The sequence below is a fragment of the Colletotrichum chrysophilum genome, assembly GCF_026319265.1.
Source record: "Colletotrichum chrysophilum strain AFK26 chromosome Unknown scaffold_31, whole genome shotgun sequence".
Lineage (NCBI taxonomy): Eukaryota > Fungi > Ascomycota > Sordariomycetes > Glomerellales > Glomerellaceae > Colletotrichum > Colletotrichum chrysophilum.
The window spans coordinates 26,771-46,880 of NW_026517318.1; the positions used below are offsets into that span (position 1 = coordinate 26,771).

The 20,110-nt window shown below is 51.5% G+C and overlaps 7 protein-coding genes across 7 annotated transcripts; 2 read left to right on the forward strand and 5 right to left on the reverse strand.

Moving 5' to 3' along the window:
- On the forward strand, nucleotides 1-1,989 carry COL26b_004859 (uncharacterized protein; the record flags this gene model as incomplete). Its single annotated transcript, XM_053177721.1, has 7 exons — nucleotides 1-154; nucleotides 223-307; nucleotides 391-557; nucleotides 644-990; nucleotides 1,060-1,332; nucleotides 1,416-1,610; nucleotides 1,672-1,989. The coding sequence occupies 7 exons, from the start codon at nucleotides 1-3 to the stop codon at nucleotides 1,987-1,989; spliced, it is 1,539 nt and encodes a 512-aa protein (XP_053038243.1).
- Nucleotides 1,990-3,546: 1,557 nt separating this feature from the next.
- COL26b_004860 (uncharacterized protein) lies at nucleotides 3,547-5,312 on the reverse strand (the record flags this gene model as incomplete). Its single annotated transcript, XM_053177722.1, has 5 exons — nucleotides 3,547-4,026; nucleotides 4,089-4,241; nucleotides 4,319-4,502; nucleotides 4,570-4,989; nucleotides 5,074-5,312. 5 exons carry the CDS (start codon nucleotides 5,310-5,312, stop codon nucleotides 3,547-3,549), a joined length of 1,476 nt encoding a protein of 491 aa, XP_053038244.1.
- A 928-nt stretch (nucleotides 5,313-6,240) lies between these two features.
- Nucleotides 6,241-7,921, reverse strand: COL26b_004861 (uncharacterized protein; the record flags this gene model as incomplete). The annotated part of the gene is made up of 5 exons (XM_053177723.1): nucleotides 6,241-6,577; nucleotides 6,635-6,981; nucleotides 7,031-7,094; nucleotides 7,147-7,693; nucleotides 7,753-7,921. 5 exons carry the CDS (start codon nucleotides 7,919-7,921, stop codon nucleotides 6,241-6,243), a joined length of 1,464 nt encoding a protein of 487 aa, XP_053038245.1.
- A 1,091-nt stretch (nucleotides 7,922-9,012) lies between these two features.
- Nucleotides 9,013-11,202, reverse strand: COL26b_004862 (uncharacterized protein; the record flags this gene model as incomplete). Its single annotated transcript, XM_053177724.1, has 7 exons — nucleotides 9,013-9,927; nucleotides 9,978-10,026; nucleotides 10,083-10,323; nucleotides 10,352-10,721; nucleotides 10,751-10,914; nucleotides 11,026-11,094; nucleotides 11,154-11,202. 7 exons carry the CDS (start codon nucleotides 11,200-11,202, stop codon nucleotides 9,013-9,015), a joined length of 1,857 nt encoding a protein of 618 aa, XP_053038246.1.
- Nucleotides 11,203-16,329: 5,127 nt separating this feature from the next.
- Nucleotides 16,330-17,399, forward strand: COL26b_004863 (uncharacterized protein; the record flags this gene model as incomplete). The annotated part of the gene is made up of 3 exons (XM_053177725.1): nucleotides 16,330-16,771; nucleotides 16,828-17,269; nucleotides 17,324-17,399. 3 exons carry the CDS (start codon nucleotides 16,330-16,332, stop codon nucleotides 17,397-17,399), a joined length of 960 nt encoding a protein of 319 aa, XP_053038247.1.
- A 388-nt stretch (nucleotides 17,400-17,787) lies between these two features.
- Nucleotides 17,788-18,282, reverse strand: COL26b_004864 (uncharacterized protein; the record flags this gene model as incomplete). The annotated part of the gene is made up of 1 exon (XM_053177726.1): nucleotides 17,788-18,282. The coding sequence occupies one exon, from the start codon at nucleotides 18,280-18,282 to the stop codon at nucleotides 17,788-17,790; it is 495 nt and encodes a 164-aa protein (XP_053038248.1).
- Nucleotides 18,283-18,669: 387 nt separating this feature from the next.
- COL26b_004865 (uncharacterized protein) lies at nucleotides 18,670-19,758 on the reverse strand (the record flags this gene model as incomplete). Its single annotated transcript, XM_053177727.1, has 1 exon — nucleotides 18,670-19,758. The coding sequence occupies one exon, from the start codon at nucleotides 19,756-19,758 to the stop codon at nucleotides 18,670-18,672; it is 1,089 nt and encodes a 362-aa protein (XP_053038249.1).
- Nucleotides 19,759-20,110: the final 352 nt, after the last annotated feature.

Sequence of the window (20,110 nt, forward strand, 5' to 3'; positions counted from 1 at the left end):
ATGAGCGCCTGGGATCAATATTTTGCGCGTCAGCAGGGTGGCTTTCCCATCGCCGCTGGGCTCCGCAACCAGCTCCACGATCTGGCAGGAACGGCGTTTGTCTCCAAGGATTCAGAGACGCAGTTTGACGTACTTGACATTGATGACAACGGCAGTATGCTTCATCATCCCTCCTCATCAGAGCATGTGTGGAATCAATGTTGGTTAACATCGAGGCTATAGACAAATTCCACGCGAGTGAGGTCAGAGTAGAAGATGACCTCAACCGCGTCCTCGAAGCAACGCCCACTGCAGGCATACGCATCATGTTCGTCACCTTTAGACCAAGTTTGTTCTTTACGCGCTCCGCACTAATCTTCGTCGGTTACCTAGTTCCATATCGTCCGCCAGAACTATCAATCCCCTCCGCATTACCTCGCCATTGGCCGCCAGGCTGTTCGACAAGTATCAAGTGCGCGCCGAGTTTCTACGAGTGCTCCTGTCCTTCGGCGATGAGCCTCACCTATCTGAGGCCGGCAGCGCCAACAGCATCTTTCTACCGCAGGGCAACGACGCATGTAAGGGTTCTCTTCCTTCCCCGTCCGTACATTGTTCTCCTGTTTCCCGAACGATAAAAATTTCTGAGGAATATTCGTGACTGTAGACACACTGCTTTACAAGCTCAACTTTGTGGAGCGGAACGAGCGGCCCGGCCCCGATAAATGGTCCTTCCGGCACGTCGGCGTCTACCACCAGCGCACGCCTGGCTTCGACCTCTTCATACTGTTGCACTGCCAGCCAGCGAGCGAGCTGGCGGAGACGGTCCAGGATATCATTGAGGAGGAAGACGGAGGCTCGGATGAACTCGACGACGAGAAGTCGCCGCCTATGGGCGCCTTCAGGCAACACCTTTGCTCGCAGCCGGCAACACTGCACCAGTACATCCTGTCATGTTACCTCGACAACTGGCGGGCATACCTGCGCCATCTAGGCAGCGGATTCTCCAGAATAGTACGTGAAGCCAAAAATGTCGGCAATGTCCCCGATAAGACTGACACTTCTGCCTGCCTGACCGTGTAGCTCGACATGGCCATGGTGCCCCACGCCAAGATGGACCACGACGTTCCCAAGGTGACTTTCGAGAGTGTGCGCGAACTGAGGAACACCAATGACTTTGCCCTCTTCGCCAGTGCCTGCTGCCAGAGCAACCTCGAGGTCACGGGCTGCATCCTCTATTCTGGGAGGTTCCCCGAGGCGCAGGCCGCAGAGTTCCGTTCCATGGAGACTGTGCTTCGCGGTTACATCGAGAGCTCTGCCGTACTTCGCCAGAGGGTAGACAACACGGTCGAGCTGGTTGGTCTCATATTTATCTTGCATAGGTACCTATTCTCTCTCAAATCAGAAAGGGACTAACATTCTATTTCTACTCTCCCTAGGCATCATATACGCTATCGCTGCATAACCAGAAGGAGCTACAGCTCCTCACTCACGAGATGAAAACTCACATCAAAAACACGGGCGATGTGACGCTCAAGCTTAAGGAGTTAACGGAGAACACGGTAGACGACAGTGCCATCGTGCGCATCATCACCATCATTTCTGCCATTTACCTTCCCGGCAGCTTCGTCGGCGTGAGTACAGTCCGTAACATACAATCGAGTCAGTTTTATTCACATATGCTCCCACCCGCAGTCATTATTCGGAAGTAACTACTTCTCCTTCAACGAGAAGACTCGCAAGATTGCTGTCGCCAGAGACTTTTGGGTTTTCGTCCTTATCTGGCTCCTCCTCACTGTCGTCACAGTGGCGGCTTACGTCTACACATACATGAAGAAGAAGAAGAAGAAGAACGGAGACAGGACACTCAAAGAGATCGTCCGTGACGTCGAGAAGGACTCCGACAACTACAACACGCCTCCTCCTCCTCCTTTTCCCAGGCGATTGGCCACAGAGGGTAGGACGCCCTTTTTACCACCCCGTCGCTTCCTGACACCCCGCAAGCGCGGATAAATAATCTATCCAAACCCACTAAATCACGAGGTGGCCATGGAAAGTGGGTATTAACGAAGGTCTGGTCGCATTTTGGCTAGTATGCCACCAGAGACTATCACTCATTCACGAAACATCAAGAATCCCCCACATATTTCTGGAAAGACTTGCGCAAATGTTGCGAGCCTACAAATTTCATGCCCGAGGTAAGCCCCGGAGCACGGTACGCACGTCGGAGAGAGAGGGCCATTCTGATATGTAATCTTAGCGTCGGGACAACCAAGTCAAGATACAATCGCAAACCGAGTTATGGATGCGGTTATACAACCAAGTCTTCTGTGAACTATGTGAACACCAATTCAGTATAGAATAACCTCGGCTTCATGCTTTCATGATTATATTTACGGGTGACAAGATCGGTTTACGATATTCTGGATCAGATCAGCATCGTTTTGACTTCAATTCTATCAAGCCTGGTTAGGCCATTCCTCGTAGAACGTGCCTATTAGAAATCTGATGAGGGATATCGCAGTAGTCTGCGTGTCCGGGTTGTGGTTGTAATTTCCACAGTTCCCGTGATGCTTAGCGGAACTCATAAATCTGTCGGTCCATCGCCATCGCTTGGAATCAGGTACTTTCGAAAGACCATCAAAGACTTTGTTTCCAAGAATAGGAACCTTTCTGTGAAGCCGTCGCATTGTGGTTTAGCGTATGCTGATGCTCATACTGCCCCAGATGAGTAAACATCAGGGGGTGCCGACACGCTGTACTGACCCCGTCTCAAAACGATACCTCATGCAATCCTACTGATCAAATCCAGCCAGAACCGCTTCCCTATACGCTGCCATACCCGCAACCGTTGCCGCGGGACCAACAACGAAGATTCCCACAGTAATAGCCATTGCAGATACTAAGCACTGCAAGTTTTGAATGTATCCGTATAGTCTCAAGCTCAGGGGTGCCGCTCCTAGAGCCAACAGAAGTGACGATAACGTGAAGACAATACCCTCGTACTTAGAGAATCCCAACTTTACCAAAGCCTCGTTGTTTCCCCCAAATGATAAGCTGTGGCGCAAACAGTAGTTGAAGACGTTGGTAAAGTGGACAGCTGTAGACATAATGAATGCAGAATAATGGACGAGTCTGATATACGGCAAATCTGCCTTCCCAAACATGTTGCGGGTTCGTTGTCTTTCGGCCCGAAGTTTCGTCTTTTCGTCATCCAAGTCGCGCGATCCTGAAGAATTTCCGAGGATTGAAAGGCTTCTTGCCAGCATGAAGCATAAGATGGGGGCATTCCTCCAGATCATAATGGAGTTCGAATCCATCTTGGCTATAGCGATGGCGGCTGGTAGCACATACCCGACTAATGCAATTGGTAAGACCATCTTTGCCGCCTCAACTGGCACATGTCTTCCGACAATGAGACCGCATGACCAATGGGCGAACAGCGCAGCGAGTGGTCCTATCGCGCCGGGGCCAAGGAAGTTGTTGACAATCGCGAAGGTGAGGATCCTTTGTGACTAGTCAGCGTTGTTCCGGGCGAAAGCCCCTCAGAACCAATCGGAGGGAAGAGACTTACTGGATCCAAGAAGTAATTTTGTTGCCAACTCGGTTGGATTCAACTAGCGCCATTGCCAGGAGCGAGGCTGTGTTGACAAGAAACGTCACGGCCGGTAAGACTGACGCTCTCGCAACATCCATCGAGCATAGAGCGTCAATAGCCAGCTCAAGGCTCTTAGGCAAGCGTATCAGGCCGGCAGCCAGGGCGCAAAGAAGGGCGGTGACAGCGACAGATGCTAGCTTATTGATCTTGCTCAAATTCTTCACTGGTCTTGCGGGTAGCTCGTCTTCAAATGGGACAGCCCGAGGACGATGAGGAATCTCAAGTCTATGCAAGCTGGTCGCAGGAGAGCAAAACTCCACACCTCTGTAAAGAACTCCGAAAGACCCAAGGGCTGGCATGAAGTATCGGGCAATGAGTTTTCCCATCGTTGACCGCTGAGTGAAAGCATTTTGGAGCCAGTAGCCTTGCTGGACAACATCTTGAGCCCGTTCCTGTTCGTGCAATGTATTGTTAGCATCAGTGAAAGAGTCAGTGTGTTGTATGAGTTGCTTACAAATCTGATGGCGTGTATCTCTGCCAGCACATCTTCTACTTGTTTCTCGCTGAGACCTTCAGGACTCGCGTCAAACTTTTGGAGCAGAGCGTTGACTAGAAGTGCCCCTGACTCGATGGCTCCGTTTCCTCCCTGACCTGTTACCGGATCGACCTACCAAGTACACCGTTGTTAGCGCAGAATCTGGTACCAGTCACATCACGTAGGAACTTGAGTTCCAGGCGGCTTACCTTATGAGCAGAGTCTCCGATGGTGACAAGTCTCTTGTAGTGCCACTTCTCAAACACATAAGTTTGGAGTGGTGCCAAAGTAGTTACGATGCGCTTCTCGTACAATTCTCCGAAGGTCATGTTCTCCAGGATACGGTCGTTCACGTGTTGTTCCATAATTCTTGCCTCATCGTCTTTGGTGTACCTGTCCAACATTGACATCAGTCACTGTACGTGAATGAACATATGAGAAAAGTCTTCGTCCAACCCACCTGGGAATATTTTCTCCGTAAAGCGTCTCCTTCAACTCCATGAACAGGAACCAGTACACTCTGTTGCCGGGAGCCGCCATGAGAAAGTAGCTGTGACCCTCGGAAAGGGTGTTGTGCTGGCTAGCCGCGGGGTAGGCCTCGGGTCGATGGGAGATTCCAAAAATGCAAAGAGTTGTAGCGGGAACTTTGGAGTATTCGTCATGGGGAAAGTAGCCAGGAGGAGCATTGCGCCACATCTCCTTCCTCACAGTGCTGTGGATGCCATCGGCTCCCACGACGATGTCACCACTGAAGACTTGGCCATCCTTCGTTGTAACGTGGGCAGAGGATTCCATGATGTCGACAGAAACGGCTCGCTTGGAGGTGAGAACTCTTTCTTTGTGCTTTAGGTTAGAGTAGAGAACCTGGATGAGCATCTGTCTATCGATGAATATCATCGGATACCCGAGCCTGTCTTCGAATCAGCCTCAACTATAGAATCGTCAATACAAAGATACAACTCACATCTTCTCCCACATTTCCATGAGATCGTGTTGGTAGCCATACGCCTTGCCTGAGGCCTCTCTCAGGTACGCTTGTTGGTAGACTTGATCCTCAGCCTTTGCTCGATACGCTTCGTAACAGCCAAGCTGGTCCAGGATTCGGAGACCGTTTGGCAACAGACCAATACTGGCGCCGACTTGAGGTGCGATGTCGGGGTAAGCCTCCAACACTACGTAGTCGATGTCGAATTTCTCAAGCATGTTGGCCAGCGCAAGGCCAGCCACACTACCACCAACGATGACAACTCGGAAAGGCATCGCGAAGCGTTTGAATCTGCTCAATGATTGTAAGATGATGATGCAATGATGCAAAAGAAGAAAACTGGAGACGGAATAGATGCTGAGAGCGACATTTTGGCAGGTTTGACACTTCAGCTAGTGGTATTATGCATTTCGAAGCCCAACAGCCGGGCGAGATGGGATTCCGATTGCGGAATCGGACTGGTTCAAGTCCCCGTGCCAAGGTAGAGACACTGCCGGCGTTGAAGAACCTCCACAATAATTGCGAATCGACCGGCACTTTTTCGATCCCACCGGGTATCAGTGGGTAGGGCGCCAGGGGCATTCGGCATCGGCCGTGGTCCTAATCTAGTCAAAACACGCATATCGTATGAGGATTGGTGAGTATCAACTTTTTGAGCCAATATGTTGCTCCACTCGTACACGGGGGATGTATATAAACAATGACAGAACTGCACTCCCCACCCCCACCCCCACCACTCCCCGAGGGGGCTGGCCAACGCAAGCCCTGTCAGAAGGGGCTGAGCGAATTCTGAGCTCAACTATCCGTTGTCGATACAGCATACAAGATGTAAGGCTGAATTAGTTGTGTTGCCAATTTCGATTATGACGCGACTGACATTTCCATCGTGGGATTTTCGGACAGCTAGCGTCGGTATTTTGTACACATATCTTACGACTCAAGTAGACAGATAGTCTGGATGCTAATTAGGCGGAGCTATGTTCCCAAAGGCAATGCGGCACGCTGGATGGTAGGAAACCTCACGTAGTAGGAAGGAATCAAGTCAAATGTACACTAATTTCTAGCCAAATTTAATTCTATCTTCATCTGCACATTTGTCTCTTCTTACGTTGATAGACATTCCGCAAGACGCTAGTCTCGACACTATCAAATGTCCGTCCCTGAGATCAAGCCCCAGTCGCCCGTATTTTTCAAATCCTCAACAAAGATCCCGGACTTCTCTTTCTCTTCCTCTTCCTCAATACTCCAGGGCTGCACCTGATGACCTACTGGTAGATTGGTATTCTTGAACGGTTTGCCGCCCTCAACTGCCAAGCAAGCGTTTTCGAAGTTCTCGGTGACATATTTCTCGGCGTGATGTGTCCATACCCACTTGCCGAGGAGCATAGGCTGTCTTTCATCCTTGAGAATCTCCTTCATGTCGCGGTGAACCTGACGCCTGTTCACGAAGCCATTGTGTTGCAGCAGTGACGTACGCTCAAATCTACGTTGCAGCGGTTAGAAGCCATGCTGGATGCAATGCACAAATTTTTCAACTTACCTGAGAAGCTGATGAACTCGAACAGCTAGCGCGATGCGATCTTTGCCCCCCAGCCTCAAGCACTCGGGAAGTGACATGGCATCTTCAAGAGCCATGGACGCTCCGTTCCCTGATGATGGGATGAAGCTGTGCGCGGCATCACCAACTTGAATGATGTGACCGCCATCGGAGTGCCACTTGGGTTGGGGGTTACGGCAGCACAGCTTCCATCGCACAACAGTATTCGGCGGGGTACTGTGAATCGCTTCCATAAGGACTGGATCCCAACCCTCCTTATCGGGCATGACATCCGCGGTTTGCTCAGGGGTCACGGTCGATGACCAGGACTCTACGGCGGTGCCATCATCCTGTGGATCTTACATTAGCCTGAGTTACAAGGTGGCGAGAAACGCATACCTTGTGCGTGATACCCAGGAAGATATGAGTCTTTGATAAGAGGAACACGATGTACATGTCAGGACTAGACTTCTGTCAGTGAAACCCGCGGTACCAGGACCATCTAGAGGACGTACGCGGTATACATGCGCAGCTGCGGTCGTTCAAGCTCGGCAATTGCTTTCTGCAAGGCGGGAGCATTTTTGATGTGGTCGGTCGAGTACATGACACGATCGGCGCAATATCCCGTGCTAACTGCGCGAACCGGTTTGCCCAGCGCTACACCGCAACTCCTAGAGCCGATGCCATCCGCCGCTATCACAACGTCGCCAGTGAAAGTGCGACCGTCTTCGGCATGGGCCGTAGCAGTTCCCTTGCCATCCTGGGAGTACTGTGTGATGTTGACATTGTAGGTCACGGGGATTCCCAACCGCTTGCACTGACCCAAGAACATCAAGGCAAGGTCTCTCCGACTCGCTGTCGGCTTGGCTCGAATGGGCCAGATGACATGCGTGGCAACTCCTGGGAGGTGGTGCTCGAACTCGGCCTTTGGGATGGCGAACTTCCCATCGCGTTGGCAGAAATATGTTTCAACGTCGAAAGCAAATTGGTCCCATTCCTGAAGCATCGTGGGGTACTCCTTCAAGGTGGCGTAACTGTTTGGGCCGAGTCTGATAACATCGCCTAGGCAAAAGACGTCAGTCGAAAACTAGAGGATAATCGTAGACAAATTGCACGCGGACCAGCCTCGGAGATGGCCTCCCCCTTCTCAAGTACTTGAACCTCATGACCCTTTCTCCAACATTCGACGGCTGCCTGTAAGCCACCTAAGCCTGCACCAACGATGACAACGTTGATTCCAGAAAGGGGGTATCGCACGACCCCGTCCACGATTGAACCACACTCAGGCATGTTTATTGATAGAAATTTGGTCAAAGTCTTGTCGGAAAACTGCGACAAGACTACTCCAGACTCATGTCTCGATTTCCAGAGCTTTATAGTTCACCACTCTTGAGCGTTAGCCAGTTCATGAGCTGCTTTACCCTAGGTAGCTTCATAGTTGAAACGGAGAAAAATATGCCCGCGTTGTCTTCACGGACTTGGATCGCAACCCGGGGCCGCAAATGATCTACGCGTCTCCTGACTGCCACGGACGGCATTTTCATCATACTGTTCGAGACGCGGGGGCTTCGCGGGTCGCAGAATCCACATTCAATGCAGGGATAGCCCTCCACCGCTCAGAACCCTTGGGTCAAAGGCACTCTACGAAATACGCCTGCGAGCAAATGGCTACCTGGAAGCAGGAACAACTTTAACGACTGCTTGAAGACGCATTCTGCCCCTATATTGAATGAGGAATAGTTCCCGCAACTAGTGCCCATGTTGCCGCTGCACTAGCTAGCATGCTCATGTCATGAGTCGCAGCGGAGCTCCGCCGCAGTTACCACCCGGTGGGAGGCGCTGGTGTCGCAGGCTTCTTCGCATTATTACAATAGCCCGGGACTAACTCCACTGACACTAATGATTTTCCCAGACCTCTCATGCCCCAGGTTTCTTGGTCTTTCAGTGTGTTCAACCCTCCTTTTTTTTCCCGGTTGAATCTCACACGACTTCGCGACAACGCGGACCAGCATAGGTGAATACAAATACTTGGTTCAGTGAACTTTGTGTTTGTTTCGGACCACTACTTCCAATCTAATATCTCGACATGTACAGCTTCATATGCATTCGCACAGGGAATTGCGCCCCCGCCGATATTCTTCACCAGTCCTCAACTGTAATTGCAAGCGCTCAGAAGTCTTGCCCCCACCAGACCGAGTCGTCAAGACAGCAATAGCGGCCAACCCGCTTGTATATGAGTCCAGTATGGAGAAGCAAACTGTACTTCCCATCTCCTCCTCGTCATCTTCATCTCATAGATCGCGGGACGAAGATAATCTGCTCTGCGAAAGTCTCCTCATGTCTTTCTTCCAGCTTTGCTCTTCCATGGCCATGGTGATTCATCAGTCGCGTGTAACGTGAGGTTGATCCCACTGCACCTGACTGGTGCTGGTCCGGGGACGACTCAAGCTTCGAGGCGCAGTAAGCCTCGGTATGTTGAAGCTCCTTCGAGGGGACATCTGGGCATTCTGCTTGGCCTCCTGAAGTCCCGATTCGAGGTCCGGATATCGGACCTTCTCGTCAGCGATCGAGTCATCATCACCCATATGGCTGAGCGACTCAGTGGAAAGGTTCGGTCGCGAGAATCTGTTGAAGGCGATGAAGGTGTCTCTGTCCCCTTCGACAGCGTTCGCGGGTGGCGGAACACGGACGGAGCGGCGGCGAAGCTGGACGGCATCCTCTTGGATCGGCTTGACGCCCATGTAGCTGTAGATGGCGCTGAGGATGGGAATAGAGAGGCCGTGGACGACGATGGAAAACAGCGCCAGCCAGTAGACGACAGGACCCATAGCACGGAGCACGTCAACGACCTCCTTATCGCCAACCGCTTCTGCTTCCGCCAGCTTGGGGAAAAGGTGGCGGGCATGCTCGACGTAAAAAGCAGCACCAACACCGATAGGACCAAAATAGCCCATAAAGAAGGCCTCCTTCCAATCTTTGATGGTGTTAGGCATCAGCTTGTAGGTCATCAGCACTGCGGGGATCCGACGGAACAGGAGGACAAGAGCGCCCAGGCCGAAGAGCCGACCGGGGCTGATCCCGGTAATATCCGAGTTGAACTCGCTCCATGGGATGATAGTGCCAAGGTACATGAAGCCGCCGAAGTTGAGCAAAACGTCGATACTGGCGTTGACTTCGTCGTGTCTCTTTTGCGCTTCAGCTAGGAACTCTCCATCCCAGTTAAGTGCGCTGCCGGCGACGAAGCAGGAAAGAAGGTCGTCGGTACCGATAGCTCCGGAGGTTCCCATCATGAAAAGCTATAACACTGTTAGATCTACTCGCTTTCAGGTTTCGGGGTGATACGCACGCCAATGGCAGTCGGAACGAGGACATAACTCTCGGAATCGATCCACTTTCTGGTATCTTGTTAGTCGCAGACTTTAACAACCCCCTACATCCGAATTGTGCGCACCTCTTGACCGAGAACTTCAAAGCATATCTGATCAGAGTTCCGAAGATGACGCCATATGCAATACTCATCAGGACGAAGTAAAGCCACGTCTCGAGGAACCAATTCTGAAGGGCGATTCCCACTCCACCGCCTTGACGGCCGACATCTCCTGCCCTCGGTAGCAGAGCACGTACTACCGCGTGCAAAGTGGAGTCACCGGTATGCAATGCTTCCTTCCCGTCCGCATGCCGCATAAGGTACACTGGGGAGATCAGTTAGCCAAGACGTACATCCAATGGAGACGTGATACTTGCCACTGAGCATGAGGAACGGAAAACCAAAGCCATCGTTTGCTCCAGCCTCAGATGATATGATCTCTCGGAGCGAGCGTCTCACGAACTTGTCCGAGAACGGGCCCTTCGCGACAGCTTGTGACAATACCGGATCTGTGGATGTAACACAGGATCCAATAACCATCGCTCCCAAAAGGGTCACTTTTGGGATAGTTGCAAGGATGCAGATGGTGGTAGCAAGCCACATAATGGTCATGACGGGTAACATCAGAACAAGCATGTCCTTCCACTTGGTCTTCTGGTATTTCGCGGGGAGTTGGTAGCCAGCCATTACAAGTTGGATGCCGATCATCACTCTCATGAGACCCTATCATGAGTAACCCGTCAGTTTCTTACCCAATAAGCACGTGGCACCATGGTTGGCAGGGGCGAGTTGGCAAAGGCTGTACGAACCAGAGTGATGTCGTTTGTCTGACCTGGGACAGCTGACCCCCATCTTTCGCTGTCGAGGAACTTGGCCGCGAGCGGACCAAGACACACGCCTAGAACCACAGCCGGTACTACAAGATGAAGAAAAGAATGTCAGTGTATCCGCTTGTCGTACCCATGTGCTGCATCGTGCCATGCAGGACTGATCCGACGGTAAGGAATTGACAGGGCAAAAGACTTACAGGCCTCGCCTAGGTACCACGCATCCTTAATCTTGACAGAGATAACACCATAAAGAATGATGAAGCCTCCTGCAAATGAGATACGATCATTAGTCACAGTCAAACGGCCCAAGGCTTGGGGTACCCACCGAAGACGGCAAGCACGACATTCAGTTCGCTGGGATCGAGAGTAGGCATCTTGGCTTTGTTGATTGTGGCTTCACTTTGAAGTTGGAGATCTCCGTGTGCCCAGAGGCAGTGGTGTGTGTGACACGAGGAGGCTGCCTTGGCCGGCAAGGGCTTTGGGTGTAAGGGGAAGATCTCTTTAGCTATTGCTCATACGATGATTGCATGAAATGTCTGGGGAAAAAAGGAAGACAAGAGATATCAAACACCCCTCGAGAGAAGATATAGGATTATTAAAAGGACGTCTAGAGAAGTGAAGGAAAATCGCGCAAAAGATGAAATCAAATAGGAGAAACCTGAAATGACGAAGTGCAGAGATGTCCTCTAGTCTCTTGTGGTATGACGGTCACCCGGTACCCCAGCGCTGCTGATGGATAATGGTCTGGTGAGCGGCGGGAAAAGGCAAGTGGTTTCTCCTCAGCGCCGAGAGTCGGTCTATTTAACAGTGGTATGTTTACCAGGGCCATACTTGGCCACGGACCAAAAGAGAGCGGCTTGGCCGCAGATCGCAGTGGCCGGTGAATTTTTAGAAATTTGGAAAATGGACCAAAACGCATCTGATTCATGGCCAAGTTGTGCCGCGTAGATCCTGATAGGGGATAATTGTCACCAGGGGACGGATCGTGGAGGCTATCGATGGAACATTCGGGGAAGAGCGGCAACCTGGCGCGGGAGACGACAGCCAGTGTCTCTCCTGGGGAGATAAGAGCGCTCTAGAATAAGGAAATACGGACTAAGGGCGGCGGTGCCTGGGTCATGCAAGATGCAACGTCTTGCGAAACGTCCTCGCTGACGAGTACAAGAGTTGGGCCTTCCAGTCAATCTCGGCCATTTGGTTGTGGAATGTCTTACAGATAGAACTCTTGTCGGTAACATCGCCGGTGATTCTGGGACGCACATCCGCTCGGCCGTTGCCGCATGTTGGTCCTCCCTCTTGTGGACCTTGAAGAATTTGAAACGATGAGAGAAGCTGGAGGCTTGGAGGCCCCAGGAACCGCACAGCCGTGTCCGTTGTTGGACAAGATGAACCACTAGTTCGGGCTTGGAGCTGTCATCTATCATTGCTGCAGAGAAAATCTGCGACACGCGTTCCGACAACGCCGAGATGGTGGCTGTTGGCAGGCTGATCTCTCGAACTAGAAGCATTGAAGCTGAAAGGTGGAGTTGATAGCCACTGGCAAAGTTCTACTTTGGGAAAAGTACGAATTAGGTGTACCGTTGCTTGAGTACCTTGACTCAATTGATTGCATTCCCAATGCCAACTCAAAAATAGTCACTCTCATTAAGTTGATGGAGCATAATGGGAGGCCACGATCGTGATATCTCATGAAGTCGTTGTTTCCCCAGAATGCCAAGACTTCAGTTTAAGGGCGGCGGAGAGGACCATGGGAGGAAGAAGGGACGAAAGCGACACTGCGCGGGGGGCCCCTGGGTACTGGAAACTGGTGCTGGGCAGGTAAACAGGTATCAATGTTAATGTCTAAGGAGGCGACAAGCCAAACCTGCCCAGAGAAATAGAGTGGGATGCCCAGCTGCCCAGCATGGCGAAATGATGGACAAGAATCTTAGTGTCTTAACAGAGTGACTGGGCGGACAGGGCCCGGCGGCGGACAGCGGGACCCTCATTGGATAAAACGTCGTTGAAGTAGGCGTCAGGCCCGCCGTCAGACTCTCGGCGGAGGGGACCGTAATTCGCGGCGGTGTCACCGTTTCCTCGGCGCCAAGCGGAGGAAGCAGGTGGTTGTTGTGTTGTTGTCGACTTCCGCTGGGTGGAGCAGGGCGCGAGCCGGCCACTCTTCGCCGGTCTGACGACCACGGTTGAGCGAGGCCAAGGAAGGATTGTCTTGGTTCATGATTGTCATAGGACCCGCATGTTCTTGGGAGCGCTTGGCTGTCAGGGATTGTTGGCTGACGTTGGGACCACCCGGCGCTCGGCGCTTCTTGGGTGAGGCTCAGCGCTTGTCGCTTGGCGGTTCAAGTCAGGTTACTCTTGCATAAGAACTTCTTGCGTTTTCAATTCGATTTAAAGATGGCATATTGCCATTCATTGGATATGATCAGTAACTTTGATTGATGAGAATTCTTCCAGCCACTTGGAGTGCTGTAGAACTTCAGTCTTTCAAAAAACGGCTTTTGGCTGGATGGCGTGATGGACAAGATTGTGCTGTTTTTGAGACAGTCAGCGACTTCATAGATTGACAGGTAATGGAGATGTCATTATCCGCGGATATTGTTGGTGGGGGCTTGTACACAATAAGGGTTATCCACTTACTATTCCCCTGAAGCCAACGCAAGCTGTTTGATCCCCTCCCTTCTCCTGCTGGTTTGGGTGCTTAATGCCTCGCCTTCTTAAGGGTTTTGAGTCAAATATCAAGTAGGAAGTGCATGTCTTAAGCCTCGTGCTCGGACATGGAGTATTTTTCTATGTCCCTAAAAGAAATTACTTCAGAATCGCACGCTATGGATACGCGTCCATGATACAATACTGCTAGTGACGATCAACATCCGTGCCTCGACAGGTTTTGAAATGACAAATGGAACATAAAAATCCGGCGCCTGCACACCGAGTTTATTCACGCTGTGTAAACCGACATATCTGCCGAACGAAGCTTTAGCCAGATCATTCAAAGTATGTTCGGCGATGTTGGAAGACCATAAATAGGACTGGTAATGTGATATACTCGCCCACGACACGTGAAAGGCCAGGCTTTACGAGTTGAAGATGTTGTAGCACGACGTACAGTCGAATAAGACTGTGCTGAGCTCTTCTTAGCTCCGATTCATAATATGTACTAGGTAAGAAGACGAAGTAATGGCATGGTGTTTTGGGTGTCAAGGTGGCAGGCATAGAGGAAGGAAGGAACATCAGCGGGCCGATTAACCCAGGGGCTTGTGACTAAGAAGGTTGCAAAAACAATAGAGGGCAAGTCACATTATTAAGTTATCGGAAGACATTGTTCCGTATGGGCAGCCACCCGATTGTGCCTCAGTATCTTTGCGCTTCGCTGATTGGTTGGGCGTTTGTTTCCCCTTTCTGTCCATCCCTTTCAACATCGCTTTAATCTATTTCTTCGCTGATTGTTAAGCAGCATCTACACAGATTGTGAACTGAAAAATTGCCTCATGATCTTGATGTGAGTCTACAATGTAAAGTCGCCGCGTGACTCAACGGTCCATACATATAGCTCTCATGGTATCACAATCGTGCTTCCACGCAATCTTTCCCACTGACTAATGATGTTGCCAGCTCTGGTCAACAAGATACATCGGGATAGCTCGCGCTCAATGACACCACAAGCCGAGGATGGCGATTTGTATGATCGGTTAAAACCCCCGATCGATTGTTTAACAAGCTTATTGCGCCTCGTTGCCTCGAGAAGGCATGTAAATAGTCCCGTCTCGTACTTGTGCACAAGAATACGACCTAGGGTGCCGATGTTCCGAGAAACCTGCTGATGGCGTTATCATGTGCATAGCCATCTTAGCCGTTGGGCGACAGCTGTAGTCACCAAATGCCAAAACTCAAAGTGATGATTCCCACATGCTGGCAGCTCTCATTTCCTCCACCGTCTAGACTGAAGCTACACGGTGTCTAGTCTGCTTACATGCGTGATCCACATTCAAGTTTGGCTGGGGCTGAAGAACAATGTGAATCCGGGGCGTGATCCACTCATCTCCACGAACTCTAAACATAGCCAGACTTCTGATAGACCCGGCAGAGAGGTTTGGCGGGCCTAGCCGGCTTCTTCTAGATCCATAGGGTTCGGGTTAAACCGAGGTGGATGGAGGTTCTTCATGGGCTGACCAACCACGGCATCCCCTTTTTGACTGACCTCGCAGACAGGTGCTGACCGTTCCGAGGCTACGGATGGACAGGTCTGAGGGATCTGTGCTGATGGCGACTTCGGCCGTCGCTTAATGAGCTGACAAGGGAACCGGCGAGAAAACATGGCTAGAGCAAAGAATAAAGCTTTGACGGGTCGTGGCGTCGGCGCATAGACTTATTTCTTATTCCATTAGCTTGTATGTACTGAGCTCCCAGGTCATGAGTCACGACTGGGCAAATGGGCCTGTAATGAAAGATGAACCTGCTGAACAATACGGAGAGCAGTGAAGATGTGAACGAAGATGTCGATATCATCCGAATAATAGATCGTCCAGAATACAAGGATCGGTTTGAAGTTCTGCATAGCTCAACTTTCCCCTGAGGATCTCATCGGACGATTTTCAGGAACAAGATAATTCGGACGAACACACAGACGCTTGAAAGCCGAGTCTAGACTCTCTGACAACCAACCTTCCCCAGCCTCCACAAAACTGTTCCCCGTAACCTCCACAAACGTTCCCAATTCTGCTGAGGCGTCCTCGTTTCCAACTGCCCGGGTCCAGCTGCGGCTGACTCTGACACGTCTAGGCCCACGTGCCTTTCCATCGCACACCTCTTTATGCGTGCACAGTTGCACCGTTTCCCCGTTTCCCGTTCCTTTGTGGTCCAGAACAAGGGCGGATGGACATGGCACGACCAATCCCAACGACTCGGTTTCCAACAACTAGGGCTCTTTGTTCTCTCCTTTGTGCAGCCCATTGCGCACCACTGGTGCGGCTCGCAGGAGGTTGACAATAGCTGACATCCTATTGGGCGACCGACAATTTAGCATCGAGCCCATCGCGAGTTTCAACGGCGCTAAGTGCAACGGACCGGCTAGACCTTCCCCAAACTACCGTGTCCGTTTCGAATCCCGTTCGACGCTAGAGACATCGGATACCGAATTGTTCTGTGCTGTAGCTCTCTACTGGGGAAGTGTCGTGCTTTGTCAGAACGCCCGCATTACACGAGAGGATAGTCGACTTCTCTGATGCCGTTGAGCTGTGAAGATGGCTCACTGTTCGCGCAAAGTAGGCGTTTGCCACAGCCCAGAGTAAGCTTATGTTCAGGTCTAGATCGAAACGGCAAACTTAGAAACATCCAAACGCTTGGAAAGCTCCGAAATCGAGAATGCCAAGTTTCTATAAAGACAGCCCATTCGCATCTGGGAATCAAACCTCTTGGCATCATCACTCAGACACCATCGCCAAGCATCGCCAAGAACCGCCAACTAACACCAACAGCCAAACACCTAACCCACCAACACCGCCAAAATGCACGCCAGCCTCTACCTCCTCACCAGCTTCTTGGCTTTCACCTCCGCGGCCACTGTTGACCTGGCTCCCCGCAAGGGCGGCTCCGATGACAGCGGCTCCGGCTCCAGTGGCAAGGGCAGCAGCGGCAGCAATACCTGCTCTGTCTGGACCAAGGTCAACAAGGACCTTAACACGCGCTTCATGGCCGGCGACCAGTGCAACGACCTTGCCCGCGCCGCCATTCGTGCCATCTTCCACGACTGCGGCTCTTGGGATACCACACAAGGCTTCAGCGGTGGCTGTGACGGTTCTCTGATTCTTGGCAAGAGCTCATCTGCCGGTGACCCCGATGAGCTCTTCAGAAACGAGAACCGCGGCCTGCAGAACATTGCCAAGGTTCTCCAGGATATGGCCACTCAGTACGGAACATCAGTTGCTGACATGATTGTGTTTGCTGGAAGTAAGCTACCCCATGGTCGACGACTTGAAGAGGCCTGCTGACTCTGATCAACTTAGATACCGCAATCTTCCTGTGCCCCGGCGGTCCCAAGGTCAAGACCTTCGTCGGCCGCAAGGACTCCACTGCCAACGCCAAGCCCGGCGGTCTCCCAGACGTCTTTGCCTCCGCGTCCGACCTCTTTGCTCTCTTCCAGGCCAAGGGCTACAGCGCCGAGGACCTTGCCGCTCTTCTTGGCGCTCACAGCACATCAACTCAGAACTTCGTCGACCCCAGCCAGAAGAACGCATCTCAGGACTCCACTCCCGGCAAGTGGGATGTCAACTACTACGCCGAGACATACAACTACGCCTCTCAGGCCGCCCCCAAGACTGCTCCCCCGGGCGTCTTCGTGTTCCCCTCTGATGAGAAGCTCGCCACGGACACCAAGACCGATGTTGCCGCCAAGTTCCAAGGCTTCATCGGTCAACAGAACAAGTGGGCTAGCAGCTTTTCCGGCGCGTAAGTTATTCATCAAGTCCCGTTTCTACCACATCTGATCTAACACGGATTTAGCATGGAAAAGATGGCTCTTTTCGGAAACGACAAGAGGACCATGACTGACTGCACCGACTCCATTGCGAGGGTGTAGAGCCTCACGGGCTGAGGGATATGACTTTACGATTTCTTTGTTTCAATTCAATGTTCTCTTTAGACTTCTTTATTTCCCAGACTGGCCTTATTCATTAGTGGGAACTGGTCCTTCACATTATGACTCTTATGAACGAATTGTTTATAGATTTACTTCTAATGATACTTCTGATCAATTCAAACGCGACCGAGGTGTGATTTCCCAAAGCGGCTTGGGCCTTGTCTTCATCCCCAAAGATGGTTAAGCGTGGAATTCCGATACCCCCTTTCGCAAGTGCTCAGACACCGGACTGACGCCACGGCTGCGTACCTTACATACAATGACCTAGCCGATTTCTTTCCCAAGTTCGGTTCTACCTTTTGAAATTAAATGCCATGATCTCATGTGCTCATACTCCCCACCCGGCCAGTGTCTCTTGGCCCTGGTCCGTGAACATCAACTTCCCATTCGTATATCCCACGAACCAAATGCCCAGATATCGCCAATGCCACCACCAGAAGTGGTCCTTCGCCCCGAACCATCCAAATACGAGATCCAAATTATAGCATAAATCGTTGCAGGCACCGAGAACCAAGACGCTCATGATCGCAGCGAGATGCACGGCTCTAGCGCCATAGATGCGGTCCACGATGAAGGCGTTGATGAGACCGCCCATGGCCCCTCCCATACCGAGTGGGCAAAAGACGATTGTCCACATGAATCTGGGGAGCATGTCGCGCCAGCCTGAGAAGAAGACGATGCTGACAATGAGCATGGCAACTTCAAAGATGAAAGAGTTGATGTAGAAAAGCAAGAAAGGCCGCAGGTAGATTGCTCTGCGCTTGGAGGCTGCGGGCTTCTCCTCCGCAGAGGTGATGATGGGCTGGAAATTTGGCTCAGACATTTCGTATATCGCTTGGTGGATGAGGTTTCCGTATCACAGGTTCATTGACAATGGTATTGTGGGTTTCCATCGAAGAGGATTTGGTCTACTGCCAACTCATATCACATCAATTGACTACATAACCGTGTGTTTTTTGACCTCGGGTCTGGCGCGATTACTAAACTTGGAGTTTTATACTCGGCTAAGATTACTCCGCTGTTGTCACACAGGCGAGGTTCAGTGATTACCCCGCGACTCGATCACTCATCTGCCGAAACATCAGATGAACCCCAAGAACACGCATCACAAAGACTGAATGGTAAACACAATCGAGTTTAACTACTGTCCCTAAAGGTTCCAGGCATTCACTGGCCATACAGGTCATGAGCTAATATTACAGACAAATCTTTAGAAAACCATGCATAGCCGTCCCTTCAACTGCTTCGACAGATAGTGCTCCGCCATCTCATTCGCCTGCTCGACGCTAAAAGTCTTTTCGATATGCGTCGTGCACTTGTTCTTCGCGTGCAGCTCAATCATCTCCCTGCTGCGCTCGGGTGTGCAAATCAATGCCCCACGAATAGTCTGCTCCTTGAAGTTCAACGCGAATGGGTCGACCTCAAAGGGGCCATCGGCTGGGAGTCCAACATCCACAAGCACGCCTCGCTTTCTCAAGAATTGTTGCGCAAACTTGACTAGTGGTCGAGCTTCCGTGGTGATGACGACGCGGTCAACACCGGGGTTGGTGTCGTAGAATGATGTCTGGAGCTCTTGGATGCAGTTCGACTCTTCCTCCTTGCTGTCGAGGACATATGTGCGGTCGGGCTTCAGGTGCGACGGGACGTCGTTCGCCAAGTCGATACCTTCTTGTCGGTTATCGATCGCGATGACCTTGGCACCCATGGCCTTTGCGTATTGAATGGCCAAATGTCCCAGTCCACCAATACCAATCACTGCCAGCCACTGATCGGGCTTTGGATCCGCTGCCACAAGAGCACCGTAAACAGTGGCACCTGCACAGAACAATGGTGCCGCTTCGGCCCAGGGAATCTCTTCAGGGACCTTGCAGATTACCCTCGCATCCGCCTTCATGTACTGAGCGAAACCGCCATCGACGGTCAGGCCAAGCATGCCTGTCAAGTTGTCGCACAGCTGCTTGCCCTTGTTGCAAGAGTTACATGACCCGCAGCAGCCATACGTGTTGATGGACCCCACGCGGTCGCCAATCTTCCATCCCTTCTTCTCGGCCTCCGGGCTGACCTTCACGATTGTTCCGACAGGCTCGTGGGAACCAATCAGACCAGGTTTAGCACCGGAAGAGGCGTAGACGCCTTCTTGGACTTGGAGGTCGGTGTGGCAGTATCCGGCGGCGGCGACCTTGACGAGGACGTCATTGGGGCCAAGCTCGGTGGGAACATCGACGGACTTGACTTCGTAGCCCTTGTTGAAGTCCTTGATGGATGCAGCGCGCATCTGCTGGGGGATTTGGTCTACCATGGTGATCGACAAATATTGGGTACAATTCGGGATATTAAAACAGGTTGTTTGGTTTATGTGAGAACCTTGAGGCTGTGAACCCTTTAGGCCAGCGAGTTTAAAGCGTTACTTATAAATGCCGACGTGCCGATCAGCTATCGTAGGTGTGCCACTTTTGCTGTATTTCACGGCTACATAACGATGACCTCAATCTTCTAGTTCCAGTTTTCTGAGGACTTTAAACGTCAGAGTCGGTGGTCCATGCGATCAGTAAGTTACGTCAATCCGCCTCAATGGGCCCCGACCGTTAATCGAAATGTCATAAAAGCGGGCCACGCTCACATCTTCTGCCTCTTGGAGTTGATTTCATCTC